At 35.1% G+C, this 12,068-nt stretch overlaps 1 protein-coding gene across 2 annotated transcripts in view; it reads left to right on the top strand.

Moving 5' to 3' along the window:
- The first annotated feature begins 1,533 nt into the window (after positions 1-1,533).
- Positions 1,534-12,068, top strand: part of LOC111504677 (thioester-containing protein 1 allele R1) — a 31,087-nt gene continuing 20,552 nt past the window's right edge. Inside the window, exons 1-6 of one of the 2 annotated variants that reach the window (XM_023159351.2) lie at positions 1,534-1,824; positions 5,577-5,769; positions 7,893-8,126; positions 8,489-8,739; positions 8,795-9,125; positions 11,820-12,005. In XM_023159351.2, coding sequence (XP_023015119.2) covers positions 1,769-1,824; positions 5,577-5,769; positions 7,893-8,126; positions 8,489-8,739; positions 8,795-9,125; positions 11,820-12,005 — 1,251 coding nt within the window. In that variant the 5' untranslated portion in view covers positions 1,534-1,768. Of the gene's footprint in view, positions 1,825-5,232; positions 5,368-5,576; positions 5,770-7,892; positions 8,127-8,488; positions 8,740-8,794; positions 9,126-11,819; positions 12,006-12,068 lie in introns of those variants that run through there. The other variant, XM_074173382.1, reaches the window with a different exon arrangement.

The following is a 12,068-nucleotide window of genomic DNA, read 5'->3' on the forward strand; positions in this document are numbered from 1 at the left end:
TTGACACCGCCCTCTAGTGGTCAGGGTAAGACTAAAATTATACGTGACATGAAAATACCACTTCCACTCTAGGGATCTGTATTCTTCGGCTGCAGCATACGGAAAGTATATCTACTCATCAATAGATGGCACTATGTTGAACATATGAATTCTTTAAAACGGCAAAATTTCACGTAAAATGATTCAGAAAAGAGGTTTCGTAATGAAATCCCTTGTTATAAAAGGGTTCAAAGTTGTCGGGATTGCTGTGTCGTCTTCTAGTTTGAAATAGGCTTCGAACCTTCAGAGAAGTTGCTTTTGCTGTTTCAGTAAAGTGACTATGTCTGTAACTGTAATATCCAATTCGTATCTAAACAAAGTATGCAACACAGTTATCGAATAGTGTGTCTTGTCATAAATGCCTGGTTATTCCACTTTCACTTTCTAGGCGCATGCACCAAGACGTCAATTTGGGGTGTTTTTGAAATCCAGGTCCCAAATACTACCCATTCATGATTCAACACTAGACAGTGCTATTTCGACCCGCCATAGGTCTCATCAGTGGTGCTAGGCTAAATCACAAATGCGTTGCTGAACTCACTGGTCTTAAATAATAAGCCTAAAGCGCCATCTATTGGACAATAATTCTACTGTGGTCGAAGCTTCATTTCGCAACTAATCGCCTTAGGGAGCCTAGTTTGTATTTGACATCCAAGGATTGAGTTCTCTATCGATCCCAAAGATGGCGTCTTCGTCAGGGGAAATGTCGATTTTATTTATTTAGTGCGTTTGAGTCAAAACATTTTGAGTACATATTCGATTGACTACAATGCCATAGTCATTATATATTCTACATTGATGATTGCTACTTTTGTGATACTTTCCATACTCTAATATACTAAATGTATAATTAATTATATTGCAGAGTCTAAGATGTATAACATAGAATATCCAAAAGAAAACAGTATATGAGAAACACCAATACCAATAAAATCAGTTTTCGACGAAACGTAGAGTCTTCATTACTTGATATATCAGTGTATATGTTACAAGGCTCCAGTACTCTTGCTCATCTATAAACATTACTTGGACGAGCATGTTAATAATGTAAATATCATATTCCGATAGATCGGAATCTATTCTCAAACAAAAAGCTAATACCTATAGCCCTTGTTGATCATTCTTCAAGGTTTTCTAACAGCTCCTCATCTTTGAATAAGTCTAAGAGAAAGCTTTGTGAGGTTCAAAATTGGTTAAAAAAATTAATAATGGCAACAATTAATAGTGAAGATATTTACCAATTGGTTCCAAAATCTCACGTTAGATTTCTTGGTCTCAACAGAAAGTTTTTGGCTTTCTTTCCCAATAATGACTCGTTTTACAAAACCTCCCCAATATAGCCAAGATGTTAGTCACGAAGGTTTCCTCCCTTATTAAGACCGACCTCAAGTTATTAGTAATAACAAAACCATGGTTCCGTATTTGACCTACAGATACTTCGAAATCCGCAACATTCGAGTGGGATGGGTGGTCCGAGATCGACAAAACAAGGTAGTACCACACCGTGATTCAACTGCCGATGCCGACTGCAGTCGGTACTAACGTTAGAGAGCTGCAACACGGCGGTACTGCCGGACAATTCCTGATTTAACAAGTGTCACAAGTGTTTGTGTATTCGTATTCTAAACGAAAAGTGTGGAAGTGTGGTACTGATCTGCGGGATGAGATTACTCAAGTGTAACATCCAGTGGATAATGTAAAAATCGATTTGCGACGGAAAAAAACAACGATGGACCTTCTGGCACTAATATTTTTGTTGTTCATCACAAACGTTTCTTGTCAAGGGTGAGTTTCATTCTATCGCTATATTTAACTCGTTCTCTAGATGATCCCTGATAGTTCTGAAATGTACCAAAAAATCAAAACTATGCAGTTGGCCGCTGAAAGTGAATTTCAAAAGTAATGACATCACGGCCGCATTATTCATGAAAATAAAAAAAGTCCTTTGAGTCGTTCAAGGTTGCGTTCATGATAAATCCTACGCTGCATACCTATTACACATCTGCACAAATAGTAGGTTTCTTAGAACTGTATGTGTGACGAATTTCGTTGTGTCATTCAATATTCTACATATTCTCAAATTTGTTTCCTTTGTAAGAGTTATCGATGACGTCAAGTCAAATAGTGTCTTCCGTAATAGAAAAAAAAATTTTGCTGATTAAATACAGTACAGTTTCCTAATAGTGGAAAGTGGAAAATACTAATTATGAAAGCAAATGGCAACAGAGTGCTCAGAGAAAATTTTGTGATTTCGTTATGATCTGCTACAGAAAGTATTGGCAGGTTTATAATACTTTACCGGATCCGCCCTGTTTTTGTATCGCAAACGGGTCAAAAAACAAAAGATTTTTGAGCTTTCCAGTCGTTCGATTACCTGCAGTGGTGTGCGTTTGGCTATTTAATAAAAAATACTTGTTAAAACTAAAATATATGTTGTGTTATCATCAAATAAATCCGATGAATCTTCGTCAAATCCTATGATTAAAGGTTTTACAGATTCCTCAACTTAATGGCCTAATTTCCACATGTTATCCTCTTCATTTATAACATGATCAATATACATGTTACACATGTTCAATATAAATATCAAGTGATTTTGAGCACTATTCTATTTTTAATTTCGAAAAGAAGCTGAAACTTTATTTTATATCGATTACTTAGAATTTCTTGAAGTGGAGAAATGTTTCTTGACTGTATTCTTATTGGTTTTTGAATCCGTTATGATATAGCCCTTAGTTGAATGTTATACTTTATCTATGTTGTGTTTAGTGATATCCTTCAAAGCTCCTTTTCCATGAAGTCGCCCCGGTCCGCCAATTAATTTTTATTACAAACATTGTTTGTTTTTTAAGAGTTGTAAAACATCAGCGCAAGCTGAACATTTATTATCATTATGTTAATTGTTCAATTAAAATTCACATCTGCCACGAACTTTTCAACGCATTATTAGTGTATTGACTTCTTGCCCAGAAGCTTGTATAAGTAAGCAAAGAGAAAGTTGCCAAAAAATGTATTCATAACAATGGTAAAACATTTCACTCTCACTCGCAGAGAGATCGAGACGGTACGTGAGACACGAAACTTATTTTCATTCAGAATTATGGAATGAGATGCAATCTTACGTTCCCACTCAGTTACGTGGTTTTCTATACTCCCACGTACTTAATAAAAATTAAAAACCACTATTATAAACACATTTTTAGAAACACTCATCCATTGATGTTTTTGGCCAATTAATCCAACATAGAAGGTTGCGATAACTTGTTTTCTTTAGCATTTTTATTACATTTTTAATTTCATATTTGATAAGTAGAATTTGGAAACTTTGGCGCGTAAAATTAAACCATAAAATTCCATAAAATTAATCCATGACCATTGACCATCCACGTGACTGAAGACCCAAATATCACAAGCAACTTGGATAGCCTAAAACTTGCCCCACCTTTACAGAAACTTTTGTGGAAAGTGCTAACCAAATACGGCATGCTTGATTCTCCAATAGAGGGCGAAATTTTTCGAGAATGCTTTTTCTAAAACAATAGGATCTATGGTCATTTAAAACAAATGTAAGTCTCTCAGGAATTCGAAAAAATAAAAATAGAGCATTCATGTTAAAGAATTGTGTTCCATGTGTAAAGAAATATAAGAACCTTTCATGAAATTGGTACTAGAGTTATAGCCAGGAAAATCTTAAATTACATCACAATTGCATTCATATTATTCTACATAATAACTGTTACATGATAAGTGCATTCACTTGTGCATATATGTGTCTGTTATTTCCAACTTTTTTGCGTAACACTTCTAAGCAATTTGGTATCTATTAAAAACCAAATACACCGGTGACGTAAACGGATTTTTGAGTGGGTGACAAATATATTCTACAATTTCACTTTAGAACGACCGTATTTGGAAAGGCGAGCCAAATTTTGTTTTATTTATGTGGATGCTTTAAACCGGTTGTTTTATGTTTGGGATTTTGAAATGAGCATTTTCTGATCGAGAGAAATGAAGTGACACAAACAGTAAATCATGACTTTTATAGGTAGATAAATATAATAATTGGTGTAGATATGTTTGGGTTTTATTCAAGGTTACTATATCTTCTTGATTGAGACATAAAAAACAACAGACCTAATTGGAAAAATATGTTTCCAGTTTTTTGCCGATAAATCTAATATATACAAATACCGCGAGCGAGAAAATCGAATCTTCCACAACGAAGACGAAATACTAGTAGACTGCGGAATATTTCCAATCAATCTATTGTAGATGAAGAAGCAATCGCACGAGATGAGCGCCGTGTTCAATGTTGTTGGGTCTGTTTTTGCAGTAATTCTCCTGATTTGGCTCTTGAGCTACTTTTCTATTGTTTTGAGAGTTAAAATTCAATCTAGGTACTGTTGTTCTGACAGAAAATCTGCTGCTGAGCATGAAAATGACCTGCCGTTCATTAATTCCCAAGCGGTACGTTAATTTTAACTCAATACCCAGTATTTTCTTGATGATCACGGAGTCGGTTCATTTGTTTTATAGTATATTTCTTTGAGCAGCGGAGTAATTAATCATTTTCAAGTCGCTGTTCCATTGGTGTATATAACTGAAACGATTAAAAAGTGAAAATGTGTAGTATTTACTTCAAACATTCAATGTTGGTGTTGAAGTGGGGTGGGAAAAATAAGTTCGTACACCAAGCAGAATAATTCGGGTTAAAAAGGTTTTATTCCCAGTTGATCGGTTGTATGACAGATTGCGTTGAAAATACGACTAAGTTTCTATAAAATAAAATCATGAATATAAATAATATGCCTAAAGTTTAGCTCGATATATTACATACCTAGACCGGGCAGAAAAGTTCAAATTAATTCCCTTTCCAAATACCGCTAAGGTTCCAGAAAAACTTATTTGCAGTTCCAATACACGAAATCAACTAGAACGAGTCCACTTGCAGATGGATCCAACGTTCCTGAACTTTTTACCACAATACTTTTTCAAATAAAGAAATGTGTAAGAAAAACGAGTTCTAATTATACCGAGAAAGCTACTGACAGCGCCATCTCCACGCGAATAGGCCAAGCCAAACTATGTTGATAATTCTGTCAATACAGATCCCTAATCCCTAGCATTTACACTGGAATGAAATGAAAAATAGGTTAACGTCGATAACGAAAAGATGTAAACAAACATGATACACTGAGTATAAATGACAAACGAGGACAAACTTAAAACATATTACATTATGAAATCACGAGCGGTAGGGAAGTTACGCTACAGTGTATAATCTAAAATAAAAACTTGCAAAAGACTTTTGATAGTCATGTGTATACGGTGAGTAAGAAAAATATATAACACTCGCATTGATAAACCAGCCTATACCGGCTGTGACAAACCATAACGAAATCACAAAATATTGTTAGAGCACTTTGTTGGTATTTTGCATTTATAATGAGCGTTCATTACTTTCTGCAATCAGGAAACAGAACAAATATGCCCTCGATCCGAATCCCACGGTTCTATTCAAAATTTTCTTTGCGTAGGTACTACAACGTAGTGGGGCCGAGGGTCATCAGGCCTAACAGCGAGTACCACTGCGCGGTCGGCGTGCAGGGGACGTCGCAACCCACCAGCGTGACGGTTGTCCTCCGGGGCACCGCTTTCCAAGGGACGCCCTTCCTCGCTCAAGACCAGCTCGTCGTGCAGCCTTACGGTTCAGGAATTTGCAGGTTAGAGGTGAGCATATCATAGATTCGGATTGAAACTACGAATACGTTTTTGTCTTTATAACTTTTTTTACTCTCCAATAATACTGTAATATGTTTTCAATAAGAACGTGTTCTTCCTCTTCAGTTTGTGCTCCGAACATTCGTTATGGAATTGAATCAGATATCAATTGAAGGAAAGCTACAAAATTTCGTGTCTGGAACAGTTACGGTATAACATTTCAGTTACATAGAACCCTAATGGGGAATTGGCAACCCAAAACCTTTCTTTTCAAAAAACTATAATTTTTTTTAACAATAAACGGTACTTTCAAATATAAACCAAGTTTCGTCAAAAACCTTCTTGCCGACGATATGTCATTCGCGGATAATTTTCATAACCTCAATACCTTTTTGTAACAACCCATTTTGAGTTGTATGTATGTATGTAAGAGCTGAAGTACCTATAAGCAAAGGAATAAGATAAATAACTATTTTGAAGACATCAGACACATGATAAAAAACGTGTGCGTGTCGGGACGTTCGACAGAAGTGATAACTTAAACTAATCTAAATTGAACTATTTAATATTGAAATTGTTTGACTTGAGAAAAGCTTAGGTTATTACTTAAATTTTATCTATATCAATATGATAATATAAGGAAAGGTTATTTATTAATAAAATCTTTTATTGATTAGGTATATTGTGTATGTACATATATTATAGCTACCATAAGCCAATTGTTACTTTTGTAGGATAAAATAATGATACTAATAATGTACATGCACAAAATTAGTATCATTATTTTCAAGCCTCGTTTCAAATAATAATAGTATATTATGCAAAGATCATGTAATGATGGTTATTAAGACAAAAGCATTAACCGGGATACGAAAGGAGCCGAAGGCGAGTTTTGTATGGTACATGCGAGTGTATTAATAACCATTATACATGAGAGTTGCATACGCTATTTTTTCTAAACCCGATAAATAATGAAAAACTATAAATATTATATTTGTATTGAACACATTTACAGTAATTAACTCATATTTTTTTAAAAAAACACAAACTTAATGGTATTATCATGGATATATGAAAACTATAAAGATTCTAATTATATTTATATCGAATATAACAACTGTAATTAATCTGATCTTTTAAAAATATTGGAGTCGATGGTATTCCTTCTATATCGCTGTTTTCAGACATTTTGATAATATAGGTAGGTAATATGAAAACTGATTTTGACAAATAAAGCAATTAGTTACTTAGGTTAGAATCTAGGACAAAGGAACATGATTCTTGATTGAAAAATTATGGGTTTCTATTGGTTGATAATCTGTATCGTTATGAAAAATCTGTATCATAATGGATATCATTATGAAACGGATTATGGTCATATAAGTGTATTATTAGAGTACGGGTGTAGAAAAAATAATATTACGTGCTTGCTGGTTTGATTTTTATAATACAGTCAACAGTATATATCTAACGCACACTAAACACTGAGCGTTTCTCCGACGAGAGAGGAGGAGCCTGCTTTCCGCTAACGTATGCGTGAGAAAAAGGAAAGCCAAACTGGTGCCGTTACGAGTTAGGTAACGAAGCGGTTTACCCTCTCATAAGAAGTTATCGCTTCAATAAAAACCACTGAATTAATAAAGTTTTCGAGACACAAAAGACACTACACAAGGTCTCTCATGTGGTCTGTAACTCGTGTTTCAAGATATCGTTCAGTTTGACAAACATAGCATTCAGGACAGCTTTCCTACATCAATTCGTACACTATGTTGGATTGTAGGTATGTCTTGCGGTGCTTAAGTTTTTCTTTTGAGAAGAATACTTTGAACTGTATTTTCATTTGGAAAGGTCACTTGGTATATGTTCGTTACCAAATGGCATTCCAAGTTTTTCAGACAAACTTTCTACATATGGTATTTCCTGATATTTGGTGTTGAATTTTGTATTTTAAAAAGTGGAAATTCTTTCATCAATTATTTTTCGAATAAGCGCTCTTGGAAAATTATTTTTCACTAGGTGATTCTAGAATGATTAGAGATTTTCGTTATGAAACTCGAGATTGGAAATGACAATGCTCTTGATTTCAAATTTCTCATAATGTTGACTATACTGTGAAAGTTATTTTTCCACAGATCGGCGATTTGGAAGATGGAGAATACAGCCTGGAGGTACGTGGATCCGGAGGATTGGACTTCTCGACAGTCTTCCCGATGGAATTCGTTCACAAGAGTTATTCGGTGTTCATACAAACGGACAGACAAGTGTACCAGCCCGGATCAAAAATCATGTTCCGGGCTATTGTGTTGAATTGGCGATTGCAACCTGCTGCCGAAGTTAGGAATGAGTTGCTTCATATACACATTTCGGTAAGCAATTTATACATCTATCTATCTATACTAATATAAATGTGACAGTTTGTTAGGATGGATTTATGTTTGTTTGTGGTTCCTTTACGCCTAAACGACTGAACGGATTTAGATGAAACTTTACTTAAATGCAGCTTATACGTCAGAATAACATATAGGCTACAATGAATAGCCCTGTAGATAAACTTTGTCTTTTACAACTAAGTAATTTGGACGAATCATTCAAAAGTTATCACGATAAGATTAACTTGACGCAACGCAGTAAGCCATTACGCATCGCGTCTACTGTAAGACGACGGGGGACGATGCGCTACACTGAAACTAATCAAAAAGCATTTTAAATATTTTGATTTATATTACAGGACGGTTCCGGAAACAGAGTGAAGGAATGGCGAGGAGTGGAAGTGATCAAAGGTGTTTTCACCGGCGATCTTAAACTCAGCGAAAGCCCAGTTCTAGGCAACTGGAACATATCCGTTACAATCCACGGACAAACGTACAACAAAACCGTGGAAGTGGCCAAATACATCTATCCAAAGTTTTTCGTAGATATCACCACAGACAAACACGTGACGTTCAGAAATAACATAATAAGAGCTCAGATCAGTACGAGGTGAGTGACTCTTTCGCATTGAAGTTGCTCAGAAAAAATAACGCATTTTTTCCAGGTCGCATTTGGGAAGAAAGATCCAGGGTGAAGCTACCGTCACGGCTTATCCCACAATATACTCTGGTGTAATCCAGCCGATCTTCCAGAATCCCATCCGCAAGGTTCAGGAAATCGATGGCAGCATAACGGTGGAATTCGATATAGAAAAGGACTTGGGACTGAACGATGAGTACGAGAGGACGGTCATCGTAGACGTGATAGTAGAAGAAAAACCAACAGGTCGTAGGCAAAATAATAGCGTCGAAGTTCATATCCACAAGTACGATTACCATATGCAGCTCATAAAGACTGCGGACTACTTCAAGCCTGGCCTCAAATATACGGCTTATGTAAGATATTTTTTCGTACTCGACCGTCATCGGTGAATCCAGAATCTGTTGAATATCAAAGAATTCAAAAAAATTTCCAACCAATTTTCAATATCAATAGTAATGGTCCGAATACAACCAAATTCTATTCCTATCCCCCACCATTCTATCTGGTGAACCTCAGTAAATGAGCTACGATATTTCACCAACAAAAACCCATGTAGGTCTCTCCCTCTCTCTCTATTATAGGCATTCGCTTCCATTCTGGCGCAGCAAGCCATACAGAAGTCTTGCTTTACAAAATACTGCACCCCTTTTTTAATCTTCCTCATAATCTTCTTCATGAAAGGTATAAATGATGCAATCCTATTTCCATGTGAACATTCGGTCCACTCCGGCCTTTAACCGGCGTGAATGAGGGTGCTATTTCTCTTTAAACTCTTATACAACTCACGTTGACACTAATGCTAATATTTATTTTAATGTTGGCACAAACTGAATTCCATCTTCAACGATGGCGTCCACGTACTTTCTTTGTGGACGGTCGTTATCGGCACGTCCGTCCACCACATCAGAAACAGACACTAACCTATGTAGGTATTCATTAGTAATCATGTACATTTAACCTAACGAAGATGCCACCTATGTAATCGGCAGAAAACTTACACCGGGGTATAACGGAGCTCTTGAAGGTCTGTTGCAAAGCCAAGTTTCGAAATCGTTCGCCGAATGAGTTTGGTCGTCTGGCATCAACTGCAAGGTAACTAGTCGAAACCAGAGCTCCGAAAAAGAACAATCGAAGATAATCTAATACAGCGGTCGATGCCGATGTGTAAACTTGGTTTTGTACTGGGTTTAGTTTCATACCGAGCTTCTTTTCTTTGATATTCATTGTTTAAGTCTCCTGAAATAGACCATGTCTTCGTGGAGAAGATGTCCAAGAACAAGCCTAAATATAGGCTTGTTTGTTATGGCTGACTGATTATTTATCACAACGCAAACAGTTAACCAAAATAAAGGATTCGGTGTCATCATTTCGCGATGTCATTTTCGGGGTACCTCAGGGGAGTGTTTTGGGACCTATATTATTTTTAATCTACCTGAATGATATAGATATCATTCATGGTTGTGATTTCATGAACCTTTTTGCAGACGACACTTTGTTATCAATTTCAGGAGATAATATAGAAACAGTAGCCAATCAAATGAATAATGAACTAAGAAATGTTTTCAAGTACATGAATAGCAATAAATTAAAAGTCAACATCTCCAAAACAAAATATAGGATCTTTTCAACTGGTTATAAGCCATCACTCATCAACAATCTCAACATAAGATTACAAATTGCAGGTGATGTAATAGAGTTCGTAAGTGAATTCAAATATTTAGGTTTCATGGTGGATAATCGTTTATCTCCTCATGCTCATTTTGATTATATATATAGAAAAATTATTAAAAAAATATATTTTTTCTCAAGAATTCCATCTCAGCTTTCGATGTACTCAAAAATTACATTATATAATTGTATAATCCAAATCCATTTTGATTATTGTGCTAGTTTTTTATACTCATTTGACCAAAATAAGGTCGGCTTTACAAAAGTTACAGAATCGTGGAATGAGGATTATTTTACATGTGAATAGGTATTCTAGTATATCAAACATGTTAAGTACATTGCAGTGGCTGTCTGTTTCCCAGAGACTACGAGTTAGCAATGATATTCATTTTCAATCTAACACATAACTTGCTTCCAAGTTATTTTGAAGAATTCTTTATAATAAATCTCAAATCCATAACCACTTAACAAGAGCGAATAGCTCCCAAAAATTCCAACTTCCTAGAACTAATTTGACTAGTACGATGAAGTTTTTATCTTATAAAAATTTTAATGAGTTTAACAAACTTCCACTTTCATTGAAAGATTCAATAAATGTTTTCCAATTCAAAAAAAAACTCATGAATTATATAAAATATCATACTTGATTTTCTTTTTTTTGTTTGGTAATACATTTATTATGTATATCCTCATGTTGAAACTGTTCTGGAATAATTGAAAAATGGTTTTTATTTTTTTTTTCTTCTATCATATCATCCTTTTTGTTATTTATGTCATTTATTTATATATTTTTAAAATAATGTATGTATATTAGGATGTCCTAAAGAAATCAATAAATATTATTACTGATGAGTCCTATGGCAGGTCAAAATAACACTGACAAATGTTAGATCAAGGGTGATTTGTTTTTGGTCTCGCCCATGTATTTTTTCTAATGGTGCTTCGTTCTGGTTATTTTGGTACCGTTGAAAGTTAACGAACTACTAGGTTTATAGAGAATTTCAGAAAGGAAGGATTTCAGGTCCTTAAGTCATCAGTTACTGTCATTTCTCTTGACACTTTTCAGCTGTCATTCAGTGGTCACTTCACAAGATTCTTTGGGTAGTTAAACTACGAATAGCCAAGGATTATTAAAACAGCTTGTATAGAACTCACAGAAGATGACACAATGAGTTCTTAAAGCTATAGTGGAGGAAAAAAAATCAGAACATGTTTTTATTTCACGAAACTATATAAATATGAAAGAATTTGAAAATAACAATTTAAGATTTCAAGTAGATTTGGGAGGCTATTGGCTAATATAATTTTGCGATTTTGATTATATTGACCTGGAAACTTTTGAACTCTACTACCTCTAAAGATATTCTATGAAATTTTAGGTGAAAATTACAAATCATGATGGTACACCAGTGAAAAATATGCCGGGCGTCACCGTCAGGCATGGGTACTCAAGGGTTGACGAAGTTTATGAAGAAACCAGCCACACTTTGGATGATAATGGGCTCATCAAATTGGAGTACTTCACTCCTACGAATGTTACCAATGGAACTGCACTCCGTATAGAGGTGAGGTAAAAACAATTATTAACACGTAAAAAATATTACTAGAGTTTTATCCCAACACCAAGC

Source organism: Leptinotarsa decemlineata, unplaced genomic scaffold (assembly GCF_025532065.1).
Source record: "Leptinotarsa decemlineata unplaced genomic scaffold, Ldec_3_MD MMD2_tig00000232_RagTag_RagTag, whole genome shotgun sequence".
NCBI classification, from domain to species: domain Eukaryota; kingdom Metazoa; phylum Arthropoda; class Insecta; order Coleoptera; family Chrysomelidae; genus Leptinotarsa; species Leptinotarsa decemlineata.